A 23938-nucleotide genomic window follows, 5' to 3' on the forward strand; every position below is an offset into this window, starting at 1 on the left:
AGTGTCTGTGACACTCACATGCTCAGTGGGCTCTGATTGGCTGTTGAGAAGCTAAGCTTAGGGCTCCTCACTAATTATCCAGCAGAAAATGAGCTACCACTGTTATATAAGCTGATGCTGCAGGTTTGCTGATTATTAAATTCTGATGCTAATTGCACTGGTTTCTGTGCTGCCATGTAGTAATTATCTGTATTAATTACTAAGCAGCCCTTATATTGTGACATTTATATTATATCATATCACTCTTCTTTGTAATTATGAAATATTACCTTGCACTTTATGGTTACTACACTGGCATAAATCCACAGTCGTTTAGACTTAAGGTGCAGGTATGGGACCTGTTATCCAGAATTCTGGGGACCTGGGGTTTTCTGGATAACGGATATTTTTGTAACTTGGATCTTCATACCTTACGTGTATTATCATTATTAACATGTATTTATATAGCGCCAACATATTGAGTAGTATGTGTACTAGAAAATCACGTAAATATTAAATAAACCCAATAGGCTCGTTTTGCTTCCAATAAGAATGAATTATTATCTTAGATGGGGTCAAGTACAAGCTACTGTTTTATTCTTTATAGGCAAAAAGGAAATAAATTTTACAAATTTGGATTATTTGTATAAAATGAAGTCTATGGGAGATTACCTTTTCTGTTCCATATTTCAGAGCATTCTGGATAATAGATTTCCAGATAACGGATGCCATACCTGTATATTGCTCCATATTGTGGAAAAACCTTAAACTGTGGGTCCCAAGCATTCCAGATAATAGACCCACATAATAATCTATTATCTGGAATACTTGGGACACACAGTTTTAGTTTCTTCCATAATTTGGATCACTATCATTATACCTTAAGTCTAAACCATTGTGGATTTATGCCAGAATAATGGCCTTTCTGTAATTTGGAGCTTTCTAGATAACGGGTTTCCGGATAACGGATCCCATACCTGTACTAGTTACGAACATTTGCTTGCCATCATTTCTTAAAAGTCTGATCTGTAGAAAAAGACAACACTGACCTTGTAGGGTGTTAGGTTAATGTGTCTCCATAGTGTCTTATCCATGATCAATCTTCTCCATCTCTTGCAAACTCTAAAAAAAAAAAAAATGAAACAATATGAAAAAAAACACTTACTTCATGTTCTTGAATGCTATTAAAGGGGTGATTCACCTTCAAACAACTAGTTGTTTTCAGATAGATCACCAGAAATAAAGACTTTTTCCAATTAATTTCTATTTTTTATGTGTGACCGTTTTCTAATATTGAAGTGTAAAGTGTCAGTTTTCACCTTCTGAAGCAGCTCAGAGAGGGGGGTGTCGCCGACCAGGTAAACTGTTCTAAATGGATACATTCAGTTGATACATTTCTTATATTTGTCCCTGCTGAGCAGAATCTCTGGGTTTCATTACAGGCAGCTGTTAGAATTGATACAATAGTTGCTGATACTCCAGAGATGCTGCTGAGAAATGTATCCACTAAATGTTGCAAAATTGTTCAGAATCTGATTCACCTTCAAACAACAAGTTATTTTCAGATAGATCACCAGAAATAAAGACTTTTTCCAATTACTTTCTATTTTTTATATGTGACCGTTTTCTAATATTGAAGTGTAAAGTGTCAGTTTTCACCTTCTGAAGCAGCTCAGAGAGGGGGGTGTCGCCGACCCGGTAAACTGTTCTAAATGGATACATTTAGTTGATACATTTCTTATCTTTGTCCCTGCTGAGCAGAATCTCTGGGTTTCATTACAGGCAGCTGATAGAATTGATACAATAGTTGCTAATACTCCAGAGATGCTGCTGAGAAATGTATCAACTAAGGGCTAGTCCACACGGGGAGATAGCGACGCGTTTGCGGTCGCGGCGACAAAGCGCCGCGACAGTCGCCGCGACCGGCGCAGGCGACAGTTTTGTATGGGCGCCTATGTAAAAACGCCTGTGCTAACCACACGAGGCGATGCGCTTTTCAACAGTCGCCTGAAAATGCCTCGCCAGGCTTTTTCAGGCAACTGTTGAAAAGCGCATCAGCGCATCGCCTCGTGTGGTTAGCACAGGCGTTTTTACATAGGCGCCCATACAAAACTGTCGCCTGCGCCGGTCGCGGCGACTGTCGCGGCGCTTTGTCGCCGCGACCGCAAACACGTCGCTATCTCCCCGTGTGGACTAGCCCTAAATGTAAAATTGTTCAGAATCTGCACCTGAATTACTGAGCAGCCAGACTCAAACATTCAACTTTAAACTTTTGGAGAAACAGTAAAAAATAAATGATGGAGAGTAATTGAAAAAAGTCTTTATTTCTGGGGAACAATCTAAAAACAACTGAATTGAAAAAAAGTGTTTGGAAGGTGAACCCCTGTAAAGCTCTTACAGATTGATTTGTTTCCCAGAAATGGAAAACATTGGTTTAATATCGTGTGTAGGAGGTACAGTCTTATGTGACACCTTTAATGGATAACTTGGAATATGTGCATGAATGGGTGGCAATGCGAGGAGCAACTAAGTCAGTCCTTAGTCTAATGCCAGACATTGTCTTTTTTTTTTTTTTTTTATAATGGACAATAGTAATTAAAAGGAAGCCTAATTATTTCAAAAGCTAACCTGTGATGTGGACTGCCAACTGAATCTGAGGCCCATCAGAAATAGGTTACAGTTTACAAACAGTTAGTGACGCAAGTCCTTAGAATGTTGCAAATAAAGTGCAGTCAGCCAGTTGGATAATAAGGAATTCAATAGTATGATGTAATATGTTTCTATGCAATAAAACCTCTTTACGTAATGGCTCGGTTCACCTTAAAATTTAATTTTAGTATGATGTAGAGAGTGATATTCTGAAACAATTTGCAATTGGTTTTCATTTTTTAGTTGTGGTTTTTGAGTTATTTAGCTTTTGGTTCAGCAGCTCTCCAGTTTGCAATTTCATCAATTTGGTTGCTAGGGTCTAAATTACCCTAGCAACCATGCAGTGATTTGAGAGACTGGAGCATGAATAGGAAAGGCCTGAACAGAAAGACGAGTTATAAAAAGTAGCAATAGCAATACATTTGTAGCAATACAGAGCATTTGGTCTTTAGGTGGAGTCAGCGACCCCCATTTGAAAGCTGGAAAGAATCAAAAGAAAACAGCAAATAATTGAAAAACTATAAAAAAATAAATATTGAATACCAATTGAAAACTTGCTTAGCATTGGCCATTCTATAACATACTAATAATCATCCCTTTAAGGAGTCAGACTATCTTGTGACTCATTTAGTTATAGCGTTCCTTCCTTATAAACAAAACAACACACAGAGGAGCAATGGGTATTATGTCACTCCAGACCTACGGCAGCACAATAATGATGATGATGCAGATTAAATGGAGTCCTTTTGTTCATTGGTCGCAGGAAATATAATTTGTTTTCATTACAGACATTAAGAGCTCAATCGTCAGGTAGAAACAATAGAATTCTATCTGTATCGGACGATTCAGCAGTGCACCCTGGCCAATGTTCGGGCAGTTTCAAAGATAACCAAAATCAAAATTTTCCATCTTGGCCAATCAACAAGCTGGCTGATATCGGTTGGCTCATCGCTAGATGATACACTCACTAAATGGATACACTCGCTAGATGAATACACTCCCTCAGGTCCAGAGAATTAAAATAGGCCCTGGCATTTCAGGTACACAGAGGCCCAAACAGCCCCCACCAGCCCACTAAATACTGACTTTCTATGGCACCTTATAGCAGCCCCTCTGGCATTTGCCAGAACCCACAGATTGCCAGTCCGAGCCTGCACTCTCTAGGTGGATACACTTGCTCGATGGATACGGATACCCCTCGCTAGACGGATACCCCTCGCTAGACGGATACCCCTGGCTAGACGGATACCCCTGGCTAGACGGATACCCCTGGCTAGACGGATACCCCTGGCTAGACGGATACCCCTGGCTAGACGGATACCCCTGGCTAGACGGATACCCCTGGCTAGACGGATACCCCTGGCTAGACGGATACCCCTGGCTAGACGGATACCCCTGGCTAGACGGATACCCCTGGCTAGACGGATACCCCTGGCTAGACGGATACCCTGGCTAGACGGATACCCCTGGCTAGACGGATACCCCTGGCTAGACGGATACCCCTGGCTAGACGGATACCCCTGGCTAGACGGATACCCCTGGCTAGACGGATACCCCTGGCTAGACGGATACCCCTGGCTAGACGGATACCCCTGCTAGCGGATCCCCTGGCTAGACGGATACCCCTGGCTAGACGGATACCCCTGGCTAGACGGATACCCCTGGCTAGACGGATACCCCTGGCTAGACGGATACCCTGGCTAGACGGATACCCCTGGCTAAGACGGATACCCCTGGCTAGACGGATACCCCTGGCTAGACGGAGACCCCTGGCCTAGACGGAGACCCCCTGGCTAGACGGAGACCCCTGGCTAGACGGAGGACCCCTGGCTAGGAACGGAGACCCCTGGCTAGACGGAGACCCCTGGCTAGACGGAGACCCCTGGCTAGACGGATACCCCTGGCTAGACGGATACCCCTCGCTAGACGGATACCCCTCGCTAGATGAAACACCCACTAGACAAAACAAAGAGGACTAGTTCCATGGGTTTCTCTGAGCTAAATGTCACACCAACATATTAAAATCCTGCTGCAAAGTGCAGTGCTGTTGTGAAAACATAGTCCTGTGGTCTTCTGGCATCTTAATAATTCCCAAGCTGGGCAGCTTCACTTCTTGTCCTTGGGGGGGGGGCAGGTGACTGAGTTGTCTAGAGCAGAGGCCGTGATACATGGGCTGAATTGCACCTGTTCTTCGCACTTTGCCCCCTGCACAGCATTTAATAAATATCCCAAATATGTTGGCTCCTCCTACTTCAGCTCCAGCTCAACTCCCTGCACCCACTGATTCTGAGAGTGATTGGAATTTGTTGGGGATCCACAGGTTTTTCAGTTCTTGACTCAGGCTCCACCCACAACGTGTACAAATGATTCCTGGTACCCAAATAAGGGGGTGGTGAGCTTCTCTATGCGGCATGATCTGTATATATATCTGTGTGTGTGTATAATATATATATATATATATATATATATATATATATATATATATATATATATATATATATATATATATATATATATATATCTGTGTGTGAGTATAATATATATATATATATATATATATATATCTGTGTGTGTGTATAATATATATATATATATCTGTGTGTGTGTATAATATACATACATATCTGTGTGTGAGTATAATATATATATATATCTGTGTGTGTGTGTATAATATATATATATATATACATATCTGTGTGTGTATGGCACGTGAGAAACAATAAATAAAACAAATGCATTAAGACACATGTATAAGGGAAATGCTATTGCTGTTACACACTGTTACATTCATGTCCATGTTCCTTAAACGCCTCCTAAATCCCCTCCCCTTACCGTCCGGAGCGGACGAGGTCCCTGATAGACAGGAAACTCAGAACTTCCAGCAGGACACTGTCTGGGAGCCATGATAACACCGGTGTCCCTGAGATGCCAGAGTTTTCCGCGGCAGACGCAAGAGCAGACATAATCTCCATGGACACGGCGCACTTCCGCATTAATGTCAAAAGAAGCCCGGAAGCTCATTGGTCCGCCGACAACCATAGAGTAGGCGTAGCCAAAACGCACTAGCCAAGCTTCAACCACCAGCGAGACTTGCAATTTCAGATAGATCGGTCATTGGTCGGTCTCTGGCTTGTCAACGAAATGCATTCTGGGATAAGAATAAACCCGCTGCCCTTTCCTTCACAGACATCCGGGTACTTTATATGTTTTTCTGTAGAATGTGATTTCTGCTGTGAGGTGATAAAGTGACTCCTGGGAACTGATCAATTCGTTCCTTCACTTTCAATGACCTCTGTAGAAACTAGAAATAAAAAAAAGAAGTTCAAAGCATTTTGTGCGTTTATAACTGTCTATAAGTGTTACACAAGGCTGGTGAAGCAGGAAGTTTCTGTAGTGTAGTGGTTATCACGTTCGCCTAACACGCGAAAGGTCCCCGGTTCGAGACCGGGCAGAAACACATCACCTTTTTCCGTCTTAATTTTATATAATGTCAGTGTTATAGCTTCTGCTTTGGCAGAAATATGTATAATTTTTACTACATGCCTCCCAACTGTATCAAAGTTGTTTATTGCCGAGTTACTGTATTTCCCTGCCGTAGAGCAGAGACACACGCTCAGATTCGGGAAGATTTAGTCGCCCATTGACAAATCGCCTCTTCTTCGGGGCGACTAATCTCCCAGAACTGCCTCCCACTGGCTAGAATCTAAATGGCTAACAGTTCACTTAGTTTTCCAAAGTCGTCTGAAGTTGCCTCACGAGGAAACTTTGGGCGACTTCGGAAAATGAAGTTCTCCGAGTGCCATCCCGCTGGCGATTTAGATTCTAGCCAGCGGCAGGCAGTTCGGGGAGATTAGTCGCCCCGAAGAAGAGGCGATTTGTCAATGGGCAACTAAATCTTCCTGAATCTGAGTGTGTGTCTCTGCCCTTCTGCCCTTGTTCAGTGTGAAAATAAAAACTGGGTAAATAGATAGGCTGTGCAAAATAAAAAATGTTTCTAATATAGTTAGTTAGCCAAAAATGTAATGTATAAAGGCTGGAGTGACTGGATGTCTAACATAATAGCCAGAACACTACTTCCTGCTTTTCAGCTCTCTAACTCTGAGTTAGTCAGCGACTAAGGGGGGCCACAGTAGGGTTGCCACCTTTGCTGTAAAAAAAATACCGGCTATCCTATATTTTTAGGGTTTTTCCCTATTAATAACATTGTCTCCAAGCAACATTTATACCGGCCAGGCAACCCTACCCCCAAGTGATCGCATTTACTTACCTGACACCCTGGGCCAGTGCTAGGGTTGCCAACTTTTCTGGAAAAAATACCGGCCTTCCTATATATTTATGGGTTTTTTTCTATTAATGTAGAAGATTTAAGAGAATAGCACAACACCATGTATGTTGCAGGTGGGGAGCTTACCCCTTTTATTTAAAGTGACCACCTGTGCATCAACGTTTCGGGGGGGATTAACCCTCCCTTTGTCAGGATTTTTTCTATTAATAACATTGGGATCAATCATCATTTTTACCGGCCAGGCCTGTAAAATACCAGCCGGGTGGCAACCCTAGCCGGTGCTCCTATAAGTAGGAAACTGCACCGGCCCAGGGTTCTTCCAATGAGCACCACGTATAGATCGGCTTCCTTCTTCTGCTGTCTTCAAAATTCCCGGGCAGTCGCATGCGCAGTAGAACGAAATAGTCGGCTTCTTCGTTAAAGATAACGAAAATAAAGAAGCTGGAAGCCGATCGCCCCCGTGGTGCTCACCGGAAGAATCCCGGGCCGGTGCAGTTTTCTACTGATAGGAGCACTGGCCCTGGGTGTTGGTAAGTAAATACTAACTTTTGGCACCCCCAAGTAAATAGCGACTTTCCAATTATTTGCCTTCAAATTCTGATTTTTTCCAGATTTCTAATGGGGGTCACTGACTCCATCTAAAAATGTTCTGTAAGGCTACACATTTATTGTTATTGTTACTTTGTATTACTCATTTTTCTGTTAAAAGTATAAAGTTCTCGGTGCTCATGCCGCTGCTGCCTCTGTATTCACAGTGATCAGGCACCCAGGGTCAGAACTAGGGGTAGGCAGGGTAGGTGCAGCGTCGGACTTTAAACGTTGCCAATCCTCAAACTGACTGATATCCATAGTATGTGGAGATAATACTGGATTAGGAGACAGCATATAATAGTTTACTATATGAATATCTTATAGGGTCACCTTAAGCCCAACAAAGCCTCCCTTTCTTTGTTGGCTCTGCTCATTCACCAATATGCCCACCTTGAGGTAAGAAATATCTGGCTGATCTGATTATTTGGCCCTTGGCCTAGATATCAGTCAGATGGGCCTGTTGGAGAACTTTATACATGGGCAGATAAACTGGCAAATCACTTTGAAAGGCCCAAATTGTCATCTTAAAAGGGACCTGTCACCAGACATAAGAATCTGTTTTATAACTATCCAATTCAAATAAACACAAAGCCCAAATTATTTTTTAATCATAATATCTATTCCTGTTATAAAGCTATTTAAAAGTCCCAACTGTCAATCATACATGGACTGCCCCACTAGACAATCACTTTCACTTTCCATCCTGCACTTCCTAATTGTCACTGCAATACTTACATCCCCTCTCCCTCCTCACTGTCTGATTGTGTAGTCAGGGATGGGCATGTGCATCAGGTTCTCCATTCTGGTGCATGAAAAAGATTTTGGCTTGATGCATAGCTTGAAAAGGCAAACGTTCACAAGATGGCTGCTGCCTGCTTGCTGGAGTTGTGTAATTCCAAAATGGAAAGAAATGAGATTTGAATAATTTTTACAATGTAAGTAAAGTTTATTCTGTTTGACTAACCCAAAAGAAAATAATTTGGAATGATTTCTTAGGATGACAGGTCCCCTTTAAATCTCCACGTGTATGGTGTAAGATAGCTTCAGGCAGCTAACTAACTATAGCAGTTAACATCTCTCTCTCTCTCTCTCTCTCTCTCTCTCTCTCTCTCTCTCTCTCTCTCTCTCTCTCTCTCTCTCTCTCTATATATATATATATAAATAAAAATTCCAAAAGTACCTGGACTCTTACACTGGTCAATGGTGGGTGCACGGTCAAAGTATAATGTCCACAGTTCAAAATGGACCAGCACTCCAGCAGTTTAGTCAAACAGATTTATTGACACATCACTTGTGTATTCCAACGTTTCGGCCCTCGTTGGGGCCTTTATCAAGGATCCTTGATAAAGGCCCCAACGAGGCCCGAAACGTTTGAATACATGAGTATTCATGTATTCGCCAGTCCCCAAGCCCCACCCCAGATGTTGCCCACCTCCAGACCACACAGACATCAGCACCAAAAATGGTAACCCCCCCCCCACAAGTTATAAAAAGCCATTGATGGTCAGGACCCCCTTATAAGTTAAAAAAATAAATTTTTACAAATACGGCAACCCTGGGCATTTTGGGCCACATCCCATGGACTAGATATGTCCTCTCTCTCTCAGCATATGTTCGATAGCCACTACATAAAGTGAGACACTAATAGGAAACATGATATTGAAAATGGAGAAGGATTGGAAAGGGGAAAACTTACTCATACATAATATGGTTGTTGATCTAGGAAAAAGGCGGACATCTTAGTGAGCCACTTTGAACAATTATTATCAGCTAATCTGTACATTACTGTATTGTAAAAAAGAGAAAATTACAATAAAAATATATATATTAAAAAAAGAAACTTTGGGGCCTCAGAGAATATTTTTTTTAAAAAAACCATTGTGGGCAGGGGCCTATAAAGTATTAAAATAATTCATTGGTGACCAGGGGTTTAAAAAAAACACACACATTGGCAGTGTCAGACTGGCCAACCGGGATACCAGAAAAACTCCCGGTGGCAGGCCCAGACTGGCAATCTGTTAGTCCGGACAAATGCCCGAAGTGTGCTCCATTTACCAGTGAAATGGGCCAATTTGTGCCCGTCTGAGCCGCAATCATGTGGTTATCGCAGCTGCTGGGTCATGGGTAGAGACTACAGAATGCACTGTGCTGCTCTGCTTCATACCGAGCAGCCATGCGTTCCGCCCTCTCTACTCCTTCTCCTTCTATGATTGGCCATCAGTTAGGGGAAAGACCAACGACCAGGCCCCTTTCATTGTGCAGCGGACGAGTTGGGAGGTGCCGGGAAATCAAAAAGTGAGATGCTAGAGTTCCTGCCCCTGCTTTCTGTGAACAAGAAGCTCCAAGTAGAGGGGGGGGGGTGTATGTGTGTCTTTGTGTATGTGTGTGTCTGTGTGTGTCTATGTGTGTGCACTTGTGCTTGCCCGGGCAGCTTTTTACTTCCAGTCACGCTCTGCCGGGTGGGCTCGGGTGTCTGGGGCCCTCGTGCCTCTATATATATATTTGGCCTATTTCATGGCCATTCCTTATTTCTATGAGAACAAAGAGGCTAAATAGATGGACTAATAGATTATAGTATGTAAAGAAAAGAGACTAGGTGAATAGAGGTTGAGTGAGGTGAGAAAGAAAATAGTACTGAGAGTGGGCCCCTGATCTAAAAATTTTTGGTGGCCCCATGATGTAAGGTTTTTTTGGTGGGCCCCCCGGTATCCCAGTCTGACACTCCACATGTAGTAGAACTGAACTCTTGGCTTCAGGACTTCAACTTCGGCTCCTTTCGTAGCTTCTGGTCTTTTACCCAGTTTTATTTTTATACTGAACTATTCCTTTAAGAGAGTGGTAACTGAAATAGATATGATATGGTGGCATATGCATCTTCTTAATTATTTGCATCGAAAAAGTATATTTTTTAGCTATATCTTTGATTCAGTAAATTGTTTCTTAAATACTCATTATTTACACAGCATCTCACAAGACATTCAATAACAAGCAGAAAATACATTTTTATGGTCTTATGAAGCAGCACAAATAAAACCTGATAAAGCTTCCAGCATATTGTAGTCATCCGGTAATTTTTTATGAAAAGAAAAAAAAAAAAAATGATACGCCCGAATAGGGACTTGAACCCTAGACCCTCAGATTAAAAGTCTGATGCTCTACCGACTGAGCTATCCGGGCTCTGCTGATTGTGTTAACTCAGCTCTCATAAGTTCTTGTTCAGCTGATTTTCTATGGGACTTTTTCTAAACCAATTACGGCTTAGCATTGGATTTTGCCATGTCATCCACCCCCCTCTGCACTACTAACATAGCAGACATTCTACGGTTTGTTTTCAGAGCATTTCTACTTTCTTCATTTACTGTATATTTGAGGCGACAAGAAATTAATTGAAACGACTGTGTGTCACCTTGTGCTACATGAAGCTTTGTAGCTGCCAAAGTATCACATTGTTACTACTGTACTGAGCTCAGGCAGGGGGGCGCAGAGCCAGTGGAGCTGTCACACAATTAATAAAGTGAATAGAATACCCTCTTGCATAACACAGTCCACATTGCAGCTCTATTCTGCCTTTAAGCCTTGTGAAGAGTGAGGGATTTGTAAAGAGGGGAGGGGAAGGCACGTGGTCATTAGCGGGGGATGGGTTACATTCACTAGTCAAAATACACCCATAAAAATATATATAAAAGGGTTTTTTTTTGTAAAATTTGGTCAGGGCCTCCCCCATAAAAGTTTTTTTTGTTTTTTGTGTGTATTTTTTTTTTATTTAAAGACCATTGGTGTTCAGTGTAAATAGGATTGCCACTTTTTCTGGAAAAAAATACTGGCAAATACCGGCCTTCCTATTTATTTATTTTTTTTCCCTATTGATAACTTTGGGATCAATCATCAATTTTACTGGCCAGGCCGGTAAAATACCGACCAGATGGCAACCCTAAGGGTAGGACTACACAGAAGTTTTCGCAGTAACGTAACTAGAGGGGGCGGGCCCTGGCGCAGGAAGTGCAGCCGGGCCCCCCGCCCCCTCCTTATGTCTGGAATCTCCTGGAAATGGTTGCGTGCTAGCTGCCAGGGGGGCCCGAGGGGGTGCGGGCCCTGGGCCCACCGGGACTACTGTCCAGGGCCTCCCCTCGACCCCATACTGTGATGCGCACTGCGTGACGGCGCGGCTGAAGGCTCCTGCTTGAAAGGCGCCGCTCAGGGCTCTGTATGAATGTTGCTGTGCGCATGCACAGATGGCGCAGCGCGGCGCCTAAAGAATTTTTTTTTTTTTAACAAACAAATGGTCAGGAGAGGGGTCCGACACTGGGCGCAAACGAACCCCCTGCTCCCCCGGTAGTTACACCACTGAATTTTCGGCATGACCCAACGCGCTGCGACAAAACGCCGGCGTCAAATCGCATGCGGTGGAATAAGGTAAGTAATGGAAATGTCGGATGAAGTCGCAACGTTGATCCGACGTGACACGACTGTCGGATGCAGACGCAGCGTATATAAGATACAATTTACTTTTGTTTCTAATGTTTCTAATCCAAGTGTTATAAAATGTTCCAGTAACATGATATAGCAGGAGGAGTTTTGTTCTGATAAACAGCTATTAATTCACCTTTGTATGTATGTGTGATATTAAGAATCTGCCATGATGTCTACCACAGGGCAAAGAGTACTGCACCCAGTGTGGTGGCTCGCCGTGATCGTATAGTGGTTAGTACTCTGTGTTGTGGCCGCAGCAACCCCGGTTCGAATCCGGGTCACGGCAGATGTTTTATAAATTGGTTAATTTAAATGCCACTGTTTTTTTTAGCATCCTTTTCCATCTTAAGCTGGCTATTAGTGATGAGCAATTTTTTTTTACCAGCCATGGATTCGTGGCGAAATTTCTCATTTGCCATCTTCAATTTTTTTCAAAAAAATCACCATAAGAAAAAATACCCATTGACTTTAATGCATTTGGACAAAACAGTTGCAATATGAAAAGAACACCCACTGACTTTAAAGGAGAACGAAAGGCTTCATGCACTTGGGGTTGCCAAATTTTAGCCACCCCCAAGTGCACGAAGCCTTTCCTTCTCCTTTAATGCATTAGGACAAAAAAGTCGCCATAAAAAAACGCCCATTGACTTTAATGTGTTTGAACAAAAAAGCCTCAGAGACAAAAAACGTTTCATCAAGAAAAAAACTCCCATTCACTCTAACACATTTGGAGCGAGAAAAATTGTTGCACGTGTAAAAGATTTTGATGCCCGTTGACTTCAATGCGTTTCACGTTTTTTTTCACGTTTCGCAAATTTTCAGCAAAACGAAACAGATTCGCCCATCGCTACTGCTATTACTAGACATACTATGGTTTGTTTTCGGAGCATTTCTACTTTCTTAATTTACAAGAAATTAATTGAAACAACTGTGTGTCAGCCTGTGCTACATGAAGCTTTGTACTTGTAGCTGCCAAAGTATCACATGGGTTATACTATTACTACGTGCTGAGCTCAGGCAGGGGATCGCTGAGCCTGTGGAACTGTCACACAATTATTAACGAAGCAAGCCGGAGGGCAACGCACGTGGTCACGAGTGGGGGATGGGTTACCTTCACTAGTCAAAATACACCCATGAACTCATGAACCCATATATATATATATATATATATATATATATATATATATATATATATATATATATAAATTTAAAAAGTTGGACAGGGCCTCCCCCATAAAAGTTTTTTTTTTTTTAAAAGACCATCGGTATTGAGTTGAAATTTAGTGTCTTTTTCTTTGGCTCCCTTCAGGAGATTCGGCCTCCAAAACTTGCCTCCAAGCCAGGAATTTAAAAATATCCCCCTCCTTTGCAGCAACTTGGAGCAGGCGGGTGCGTGCCTATAAAACCGAAAGCCAGAAGCCAGCAGTGTACGGTCGCGGGCCGGTAGAGCAAGCAGAATACTAGCAAATAGTGTACCCAGGTTGGGTATCGGCCAGCCAGCACATCACTAATGGTTATTCCAGTGAGTAGAAGGGAATAATCCATCTGACCGACTAACTTAATATGAGGAATTCAGAGAATTAATAGTGGCGCATGCTACTATGGCGAGCAAGTAGTAAAGTGCTGATAGTGTGTCTTGTCTTGAGAGATAGAGGCAGGAGTCAATGACATGAGTACTAACCAGCTCCCCAGGTAATATTAATGCTCCACTGGGTCCAGTTAATTATATCATGCCCAGTTTTAAAATGGGAGCAATAAAATAACATGTACAGTAGTGCCAGGTCTGGTAACCAATATCAATTAAATAGCAGACCAGTATATGGTACCATTTATTTTTGTTTATAATCTTTCTAATCCGAGTGTTATAACATGTTCCTTTAAACATGATATAGCAGGAGGAGTTTTGTTCTGATAAACAGCTATTAATTCACCTTTGTATGTATGTGTGATATTAAGAATCTGCCATGGGGTCTACCACACCAAGCTGAGAGATTGCACCTAGTGTGGTGGCTCGCCGTGATCGTATAGTGGTTAGTACTCTGCGTTGTGGCCGCAGCAACCCCGGTTCGAATCCGGGTCACGGCAGTTGTTTTAGACATGGTTAAGTTAAACGTAACTGCCTGGTTTAGCATCCTGTTCCATCTTAAGCTGGTCTATTAAATATAGATAGGCTGCAGCTCACCATTTAATTGCTTGGTCCAGTTGTTCTGCGGGGTATCCTGAGTCAATCAGAAGAGAAATCAAAGTGCAGGACAAATCCACAGCAGTATTCTTTGATTGCAAAAATTTATTGGGAACGCCAAAAGCCATCTTAAACTGGCTATTAGTGATGAGCAAATTTTTTTTACCAGCCATGGATTGGCGGCAAAATTCCGCATTTCGCCATGTTCAAATTTTTTCGCAAAAATTCACTGCAAAAAAAAGTCGTTGAGAAAAAAATGTCGCCATAAGAAAAATACCCATTGACTTTAATGCATTTGGACAAAAAAAGTTGCAATAAGAAAAGAACGCCCATTGACTTTAAAGGAGAAGGAAAGGCTTCCAGCACTTGGGGGTGCCAAATGTTAGGCACCCCCAAGTGATTGTATTGACTTTCCCGAAACCCCAGGCCGGTGCTCCTATCAGCAGAAAACTGCTCCAGCCTGGTGTTTTATCAGTGAGCACCACAGAGCGATCTTCTTCCGGCTTCTTCTTTCTTCAAATTTCCCAGGGCAAACGTATGCGCAGTTATAGCCGAAATCGCCAACTTTTTAGTTAAAGTTCGGTTTATCACTCTAATGCGCAGCCGCGCGAAGAAGGAGGAAACGGAAGAGGATCGCTCCGTGGTGCTCACTGGTATAACCCCGGGCCAGTGCAGTTTTCTGCTGATAGGCCCAGGGTTTCAGGCAAGTCAATACAATCACTTGGGGGTGCCTAACATTTGGCACCCACAAGTGCCTGAAGTATTTCATTCTCGTTTAATGCATTTGGACAAAAAAGTCGCCATAAAAAAAAACTTCCATTGACTTTAATGCATTTGGATAAAAAAAGTTACCATAAGAAAAAATGCCCATTGACTTTATGGTGTCAGGTAAGTCAATACAATCACTTGGGGGAGCCTAACATTTGGCACCCAAGTGCATGAAGCCTTTCCTTCTCCTTTAATGCATTTGGACAAAGAAGTCACCATAAAAAAAAAACACCCATTGACTTTTATGTAATTGGACAAAAAAAGTTACCATAAGATATAATGCCCGTTGACTTTAATGTTTTTGACCAAAAAAGTCGCAGAGACAAAAAACATTGCCACAAGAAAAATACTCCCATTGACTTTAACGCATTAGGAGCGAGACAAATTGTTGCACGTGTAAAAAACATTTTTAAAAAATGTTGACGCCCGTTGACTTCAATGCATTTCACGGTTTTTCCCCAGTTTCATAAATTTTGCAGTAAAACAAAACAGATTCGCTCATCACTACTGCTATTAGTTGGCGCTCTTTGAACCATCCTACTGGCTTATCGATTGTTTGAAGGAACGATTCACCCATAGTAAACTATATATGAGTAGACATTGGTCACATCTTTTGTCATCTTTGCCTCACAAGCAGGGGTGCTTCGCCAATGAGGCAAGTTGAGGCAGCGGCCCACTAGGTACCAGGGGCAGCAAAAATGCTGCTCCTGGTACTTTAAGAGAGAATTTCCGGGGGAGGGGGGGCAGCAGCAACTGCTGCTGCCTCAGGCAGCGGAGGGGCCAGGATCACCCCTGTTCACAAGGAAACGTCGCCGGCGATTTACATTCTAGCCAGCGGGAAGGCAGTTTGGGGAGATTAGTCGCCCGAAGAAGAAGCGATTTGTTGCTGGGCTACTAATCTCCCAAAATAGCAGCGTGTGTCTCTGCCCTTAGTCCATGTTCCATGACGTATACTAGAACAGTGATCCACAACCAGTGGCTTGTGAACAACATGTTACTCACCAAGCCCTTGGCTGTTGCTCCCAGTGGCCTCAAAGCAGGTGATTTTTTTTTAATTCCAGGCTTGGAGGCAAGTTTTTCTGCATAAAAACCAGGTGCACTGCCAAACAGAGTCTCCTGTAGGCTTCCAGTCCACATAGGGGCAACTAATCTGCCAATCACAATCCTTATTTGGTACCCTAGCGATTTTTTTTCCTGCTTATGTTGCCAAATATTTTTACTTTGGAATGTGGCCCACGGGTAATAAAGGTTGGGGGTCCCTGCACTAGGACGTTCCAGGTTCTCTGTTCTTAGGCGATATGACATTGACATGACTTGAGATCCAGAGGAAAGATAACTGACTCAGCTTAGGACAGTCGATAAGCAACAGAACGAGATACACTACAAATAAACAAGTTGCTTACAAATTCACAACTCCAAGATGCAAAACTCCTAGGCCTGCATCTTGTCACTCTATTAAAGTCAAACAATTCAGATCCAACTTTAATTAAACACAATTGTATACACATTTAATGCTTAACGTATCCCCGTAGGATCACTTATCCAGAAAGATCAAATTATGTGAAGATTCTCATAGAGTCCATTTTAAACAAATCATTTTATGTTATTTTCCATTGTTTCCATTTTCTCTGTAGTAATTGTATTTATACAGTGCTACATACCATCCAATACATTTATAATAATGATTGGTGGGGACGGTAAAAACAACAAACGCCCGAACAGGGACTTGAACCCTGGACCCTCAGATTAAAAGTCTGATGCTCTACCGACTGAGCTATCCGGGCCCTGAAACCTGTTTTGTTTCTACCACATTGCACCCTAAAAAAACAAAACTTTTGCATAAGAATTACTTGTGGCTAAAAAAGTGCATTTATCACTTGTTTCAAGCTCTACCAGTTGTTTATCAAGTGTAAAGGACTATTATACTGTGCATAGAAGCAGTAACTCATTTAGTTCATAGATTTCTGTGTAACTGGAATGCAGGCAAATTTTACTAAATAATAATTTTTGCTAAGATCTAATGTAGCTAAAGGAAGCCTATAGCTGATATAAAACAAACAGAGAACTTCAGACAGTATGTAGCACCGATACACTGACCTTTTTATTGTACATTTATACTTTTAATGATATTGTTCAGCACATTTCAGCAGTGCTTCAATACTGCATGCAGGGGTGTAACTACAAAGGAAGAGGCTGCAGGGGAGCTACATGGGCCCCATGAGGCCCTAATTAATGAGCAATTTCAACATATTTTGGTAAAAAAGGAAATCCTCTGCATATGTTGGGGGACCCCAAAATTAGTTTGCTGGGGGGTCCAGTAATAGCTAATTACGCCACTGCATGAACCACTAATTTACCCCAACTGTTTACACTTGAACCCTATGAGCATGAAATGTGTGATAATCTATTCACAGGAAAGGCAAGCACTTCACCACTTCTTGCTGCGCAAATAATCCTTTATTTTAGACAGCTTTACCACTCCAAGTACAGATCAACGTTTCGGGGGTTTGCACCTCCCTACGTCACACAAGTGAACCCGATTAATCCTTAAATTCATTCCAACACCCAACCCCTATGACATCATTTGTGTAGGTGTGTCTCATCCAATTAATGTCCATTTAAAGTCCACATGTATTTGTATAGACATTGCATAGAGTTATAGTTCAATCAGTGGCGTAACTACCGGGGGAGCAGGGGGTGCAATTGGGCCAGGGCCCTTACCCCCGCAGGGCCCCCCGGCAGTCACGTGCCAACAGAAGCGGCTGCAGCACCCACGGAAGAGGGTGGGGGGCGGGGCCCGGCTGCACGGCTCACACCAGGGCCCGCCACCACCTAGTTCCATCTCTGAGTTCAATCATATACTACTCACATTTGTATCTGTGAAAAATTGTAGGAAAGCTATACATTACCAACTGGGCAAATTATCATTACTCGTACATGTATACAATTCCCAGCCGGTTATCTGTGAATACAATTTAAAAGTATTAGATCAGTGTTTAAAAGTCAAACATATTGTTACATTTTGTATATTACAGGAAGCAACCCAAATTCCACTGCCCATTGAGACCTTTTGGATACACTGTTTCCAACCTCCAAATCCAGAAACTCTCTCTTTGTAACAATAATTTTTGTTTTTGCCTCCACTGTTTCCAATATTTACATTTGGCTGACAGTGTGCCTCTGTTCATAGAAATATTTAGCTAGTATTGTCTCTCTTTTATACTTTTTTCCGTTTCACTTTTTTGTTCTTTGTTTACGGTTTATAGTTTTTGTGTTCATTAAATCTAATTTTAATTGTCTTTGATGTTTGTCCTACAAGGGCATTTGAGGCAGTAAACATCACTTTCCGTGCTGCAAGTAGCAAAATCTTTCAATGGGATCAATTGTTCCTTGGTGTGGGTGTATACAATGGTCCCCTGATTTATACCAGTACAGTGGCCGTAATTTAAACATGGGAATGTGCCCTTCCTCTAATCAGTGTGCAAGCAAACAAGTATAGGTTCAAGGCACTCAGGTAAGCCACATATAGATCAAACCAAAAGTCAATGGATAAAAATGGATAACCTTTATTTATACAAACATCTCTCGCCTAACGCGTTCTGTGTCAGTGGGACACTTAGTCATAGGCTTCTTGCTGTGCAAATAATCCTTTATTTTAGCCAGTTTTACCACTGCAAGTACAGAACAATGCTTCGGGGGGTTTGCACCCTTCATCAGGTTCCACAAGTGAGCCCAATTAATCCTTAAATTCACTCCAACACCCCACCCCTATGACATCATTCGTGTAGGTGTGTCTCATCCAATTAATGTCCTTTTAAAGTCCACATATATATGTGGACCAGAGCATGGAGTGGAGACCACATGACCGCTACAGGGAGAAAGGTGCATCACGCGATCCAGAAGAAGCCACACAATCCACCGGATCATCTGCAGAGGAAACCGGCACAGACATTGCAACTCCTTCAAGTTTTTTAGGCAGTGGAGGAGAGGCGGCAAGAGGCAGAGAGCATGTAGGACGTGGGAGAAACCAGCCTACCACCGGGACAGCGAATACACCTGGTGCAGGGGGAGGTAAGCAACCTAATATTTAACTTATCAACACTCTGCTTCATGCACGGAGTTGCCATCCAGGGCCGTGCTTGAGGGGCATCCCAGTGGGTCAATTTCTATGGTTGCGGCGTGTATGTTCCTCCTGGGATAGCTTCAATGAACAAGTGATGTTGCTGTGGGACCGCTTTGCAGAGAGGGGGCTATAGTTTCCATGACATAAAAATGGCCTATGTCTGAGAAGGTGGTTCAAGCTGACCAAGGGAAACTTCTGCTTCCTAAGGTTAAGCCTAACTATAAACAAGATAGGCCATTAGATTACAAAGGGCAGTCTGGTGTCCTTTTTTGTACAACCTATAGCCGTGATGCTTATTCTATTAGGAGGAGCATTAACAAATACTGGAGGATATTCTTACAGGACCCGCTACTCTGTAAGATCCTTGACAAAACACCCTCTTTTGTATATAAGAGAGGAAAAAATTTGGCATCTCATATTTCCAGAAATGTATTTACCACCAAGGGACAGAGTGACACCACTACATGGTTAAAATATAAGGGTGTATATAAATGTGGACGTACAAGGTGTAAGACATGCTCATTGATGAAGGTCTCCAATATGTTCCAAAGCTCAGTGACAGGGATTACTTATAACATCAAGCAATATTTTAATTGTATATCGAAAGGAGTCATTTATTAGGTGACTTGTAGATTCGGGGCCCAATATGTGGGCAAAACCATTAGAATGGCGAGTACCCGCACTTTAGAGATATGTCAGCGACTGACCATGCAGACTCGAAATCGGCTATATGGAAACATCTACTTGAAAACCATCAGGGTGGTGAATGTCTCACCTTTCAAATTATAGATAAACCTCCTAGAGATGTGAGGAAGGGTGATTTGGACCAAAAACTTCGGAGGTTGGAGGGTTATTGGATACACCAACTAAAGACCACTGAGAATTATGGGGGCCTCAACAGAGAGTGGGAGTTAACTTGCTCTTGTAATTAGTGCATTCCTTATATATGCGTTTGCCAATGTACCAATTGTATAGGATATAGTTATTGTATTTTATTGATTTAGTTTAATTTTGTGAGTGGATACAGTACTTGGTCACATAATTTATTCTTGTAAATATAACCCCTATATTAAATGTCACCCAGAAATTGATGTTAAGCGCTGGCTAGTTAGGTGCTTACTAAATGGTGTGATATTTATCTTTTGAGATTTAGATTTGGCAACTTAAAGGAACATATGTTGTAGTACCTCTAATAAGTGCATATGGAACAATGTATCGATATTTGTATCTGTATTTGCCTTGGCTGTGTCAGTGGCACTTACACTCCTGCAGATTAGTTTAAATCTGGATACTAGTGGAGTAACTGAGACACCAGGTGTAACTAATATAGTTATAAAACGTTACCCCTTGTGGGTTAAATGGTTAAATGTTTTTAATAGGTGAGGCTAATGAGGAAGTGGCGAGATGCCACGAAACGCCGGGAGATGTTACATCCATGAAATGAACTCATGTTTTTAATGGATATTCAATAAATACTGTTTTAATTTTTCCAACCACCGTGTGCTCCGTTCCACTGCTTATACTTTTACCAAGTTTGTCTGGATCTGGGGACAGATTTGGGTTGCAGCACAGTTGCTGCCTGGACCCGTGGGACAGGTGCGGGTGAGTGCTCGAGGTTTATGCCATTACATTTTTTATAGTTTTCGAATTATTTGCCTTGTTTACAGATTTTAAATGGGGGTCACTGACTCCATCTAAAAACAAATGCTCTGTAAGGCTACAAATGTATTGTTATTGCTACTTTTTATTACTCCTCTTTCTATTCAGACCTTTCCTATTCATATTTCAGTACATGGTTGCTAGGGTAATTTGGACCCTAGCAACCAGACTGCTGAAATTGCTAACCTGCCCTCCCTCAACCCGCATCTAACTGAGCCCAACTTCCGGGTTCCTTTTATAGAGCCAATCCGACCTGCCCCACCAATGATGTCACAAAAGGGGCGGGGCACGCAGGCGTGCATTTATAAAAGTTCAACCCAGAAGTCAGAAGCCAGCATTCGGAAGGTGGTGCAAGGTCAGAATGAACCCACCCGACCTGCAGGTCCTGCGGGTATCGGGCCGGCCTGCACATACTACTAGACATGTTGTTAGTTTCCCAGGTGCCTCCAGTCATGTGACTTGTGCTCTGATAAACTTCAGTCACTCTTTACTGCTGCTCTTTAAGTTGAAGTAATATCACCTCCTCCCTTTCCCCACCACCAGCAGCCCTTCAGCAGTGGGAAGGTAACCAGATAACAGTTCCCTGATAGATATGAGAATAGTGTTCAAAAGTAAAAATTCAAGTTCCACTACAACTCCTTACATTACAAGTAAGAGAAACAATAGTTTATATGAAAGTAGTTCCATTGTGAAGTGCTGGCTGCCCACACACCAATATTATATACACTTGTTGGTTCAGGAATAAAATATATAGTACAGTGAATTATTTGTATTATAAGCAGTATAATTTAGAAATATAAACAACACCATAATAATCATGACAGAATCACTGTAATTTAAAGGTGAACACCCTTTCAAGCAAGTATTTAATGTATGTAAGTTTGAGTCAAGATGAAAGCATGTCTGGAAGTGTGGCTCGCCGTGATCGTATAGTGGTTAGTACTCTGCGTTGTGGCCGCAGCAACCCCGGTTCGAATCCGGGTCACGGCATGTTTTTTTTTAACATATTTTTTTCAAAAAAAAAAAAACAAAGGCATATGTAGGAAAATATAAAAGCAGCAAAAGACAATAACTAGGTGAGCAATACTGCAAAAACTGTTCAGAGTACACAGGTTTAGGAACTAACTGAACAGTTACGTTTCATGTTCCCATTCAAGACAAGAGGTTGAGAGCTACAAAAGAGGAAGTAGTGTTCCGGCTATAACGTTAGGCATCTGTTCACTCCAGCCTTTATAGATGACATGTTTGGCTTATTAAGATAAAAATAAAATTGAACTCTGGAGAACCAAATCAGCTTCTGTGTATTTTATTCAGTCACAACATGTTTCGGACAGATATGTCCTTCATCAGGTGCTAGTGTTTGGCTTACTATATTGATCACATTTTTTATGTTGTATCTTTTTTAAATCAATATTTTGTTATTTTTCTTTTTATAAGAAGTTGTTCCTTTAAGGGGCAGAGCAGTGACCTTGTGGGTGAATGTATGGGGGCAGGGTCATGACATCAGAGGTGGGTATCGGCAATGCTGAGTTGACTGAGGCTACATGCAGATTGTAGCAATATTTATGGGATTTGTACAGGGGGACCAGGCCTGGAAGTCAAAATAGGCCCTGGCATTTCAAGTACACAGAGGCTTAAACAGCCCCCACCATCTCAATAATAGTCAGTGGCATCTTACCAGTGTCAGACTAGCGCTCCTGGGCCCATGGGGGTTGCTGATTCAATGGTCCCCACACCCCCAGCCCCCCATCCCAGATGCAAACACCCCTTCCCCACCCAAGCTGCTCTGCTACCATCCTTGTACCTTTTATTCTTCTAGATGTGGTGCAATGGGGCCCAGTAGGGGTGGGCAGGGAGCGGGTCTGGGTTGGTGGGGCCTACAAGGGCCCAGCAGGTTTATTCCAGGTGTTCCACCAGCCCAGTGCAACCCTGCATCTTACAGCAGCCCCTCTGGAATTTGCCAGAAAGCTTTGGGCTGCCCTCCGCTGTGTGTGCACCCATGCAGGCATATCAGATTCAAATCAATTGACCAGGGACACAGAGTGGATCCCCTTCTTTCAGCCTGCAAAAGTATAAAGGCTGAGAGCCAGTGTGCCCATGTGTGATGTTCAGGGCCACCATCAGGGGGGCACAGGGGGTACATTTGTACCGGGCCTGGGCACTTTTCGTAATAGCTGGGCCCCCATTAACAGTGTCAAAGTCCCGAAGGGTCGAAGTCCCAAAGCCGCAAAAAGACCTGAAGCCATGAAAGGAGCCAAAGTTGAAGTCCCAAAGCAGTGCAGATACTCAAAGCCTTGAAAGGAGCCAAAGTCGCAAAGCTGCAAAAAGACCCTAAGCTACCAGGCTTCGGTTGACACCTTTTTTGGAATAAAATACCGGCCTTCCTGTATATTTTGATTTTTTTTCCCTATTAATAACATTGGGGTCAAGCATAATTTTTACCAGTCAGGCAGGTAAAATACTGGCCAGGTGGCAACCCTACACCAGGCATGGATTTGGGGCGAGGCCACAAAAGCCTGGGCATAGGGCAGCAAAATATGAGGGGCGGCATGCCACCCAGCCGCTTTTCTTTCTTTTTTGTACAGAGCCCTGTGATTTCTAATGGCAGCCTTGGTGATGTTGCATTTCATTTTAAATGTGTAAAGAAGGAGAGGAATTTGGTGCAAAGCAAATAGTACATTTTACATAATCAGAAACAAAAATCTACCAAAAGTTCCATTCGGCCTCCACTTTCATTTTTGGTGAAAGAAAAATAGTTTGTGACAGCTTTGAGAATTTTTCATTACACTCCCCCCCCAACTTTTTTCCCACTATACAGGGTCGGACTGGCCCGGCGGGAAACCGGGAAAAAACCCGGTGGGCCCCGACCCGTCATGGGCCCCCGCCGGGCCAGACCCCCAATCGTGTTATTTAAAATAAAAAAAAAGCCGGAGCGCCGTGCCGTCTGCGCATGCGCGCCAGCACCGCACAGAAGGAAAGGAGCGCACTGCACGGTAAGGTGCGGCTCAGCAAGGGGGCCCTTGACAAAAGTCCCGGTGGGCCCCGGGCCCCCCAGTCCGACACTGCCACTATACCTCCTCCCCCTGTCCTCAGCTCTTCTCCTCTGCATTGTTTCTTTCAGTCTCCATTCAATCTTCATTAATTCTCTGTATGGGTGCTCATTAGCATAACCATGGGGATTAGCAGCCTATTGTCAGAGTACAGGCTACGTTTATGGTCTACTAACCATAGG

The 23938-nt window shown here is 42.8% G+C and overlaps 1 protein-coding gene and 6 non-coding genes across 9 annotated transcripts in view; 4 read left to right on the forward strand and 3 right to left on the reverse strand.

Moving 5' to 3' along the window:
* clec4m.L (C-type lectin domain family 4 member M L homeolog) overlaps positions 1 to 5668 on the reverse strand; it is a 29388-nt gene extending 23720 nt beyond the window's left edge. Inside the window, exons 1-2 of one of the 3 annotated variants that reach the window (XM_018253654.2) lie at positions 5461 to 5668; positions 1029 to 1101 (exon numbers count right to left, since the gene is read on the reverse strand). In XM_018253654.2, coding sequence (XP_018109143.1) covers positions 1029 to 1101; positions 5461 to 5621 — 234 coding nt within the window. In that variant the 5' untranslated portion in view covers positions 5622 to 5668. Of the gene's footprint in view, positions 1 to 1028; positions 1102 to 5460 lie in introns of those variants that run through there. The other 2 variants (XM_041587218.1, XM_018253653.2) reach the window with 2 other exon arrangements.
* Positions 5669 to 6012: 344 nt separating this feature from the next.
* Positions 6013 to 6085, forward strand: trnav-aac. The gene has a single exon. It is a non-coding gene; the product is annotated as a tRNA-Val (tRNA).
* Positions 6086 to 10608: 4523 nt separating this feature from the next.
* Positions 10609 to 10681, reverse strand: trnak-uuu. The gene has a single exon. It is a non-coding gene; the product is annotated as a tRNA-Lys (tRNA).
* Positions 10682 to 12188: 1507 nt separating this feature from the next.
* Positions 12189 to 12260, forward strand: trnah-gug. The gene has a single exon. It is a non-coding gene; the product is annotated as a tRNA-His (tRNA).
* A 1727-nt stretch (positions 12261 to 13987) lies between these two features.
* On the forward strand, positions 13988 to 14059 carry trnah-gug. Its single transcript has one exon. It is a non-coding gene; the product is annotated as a tRNA-His (tRNA).
* Positions 14060 to 16635: 2576 nt separating this feature from the next.
* Positions 16636 to 16708, reverse strand: trnak-uuu. The gene has a single exon. It is a non-coding gene; the product is annotated as a tRNA-Lys (tRNA).
* Positions 16709 to 21624: 4916 nt separating this feature from the next.
* trnah-gug lies at positions 21625 to 21696 on the forward strand. Its single transcript has one exon. It is a non-coding gene; the product is annotated as a tRNA-His (tRNA).
* Positions 21697 to 23938: the final 2242 nt, after the last annotated feature.

This window comes from Xenopus laevis, chromosome 3L (assembly GCF_017654675.1).
Source record: "Xenopus laevis strain J_2021 chromosome 3L, Xenopus_laevis_v10.1, whole genome shotgun sequence".
NCBI lineage: Eukaryota > Metazoa > Chordata > Amphibia > Anura > Pipidae > Xenopus > Xenopus laevis.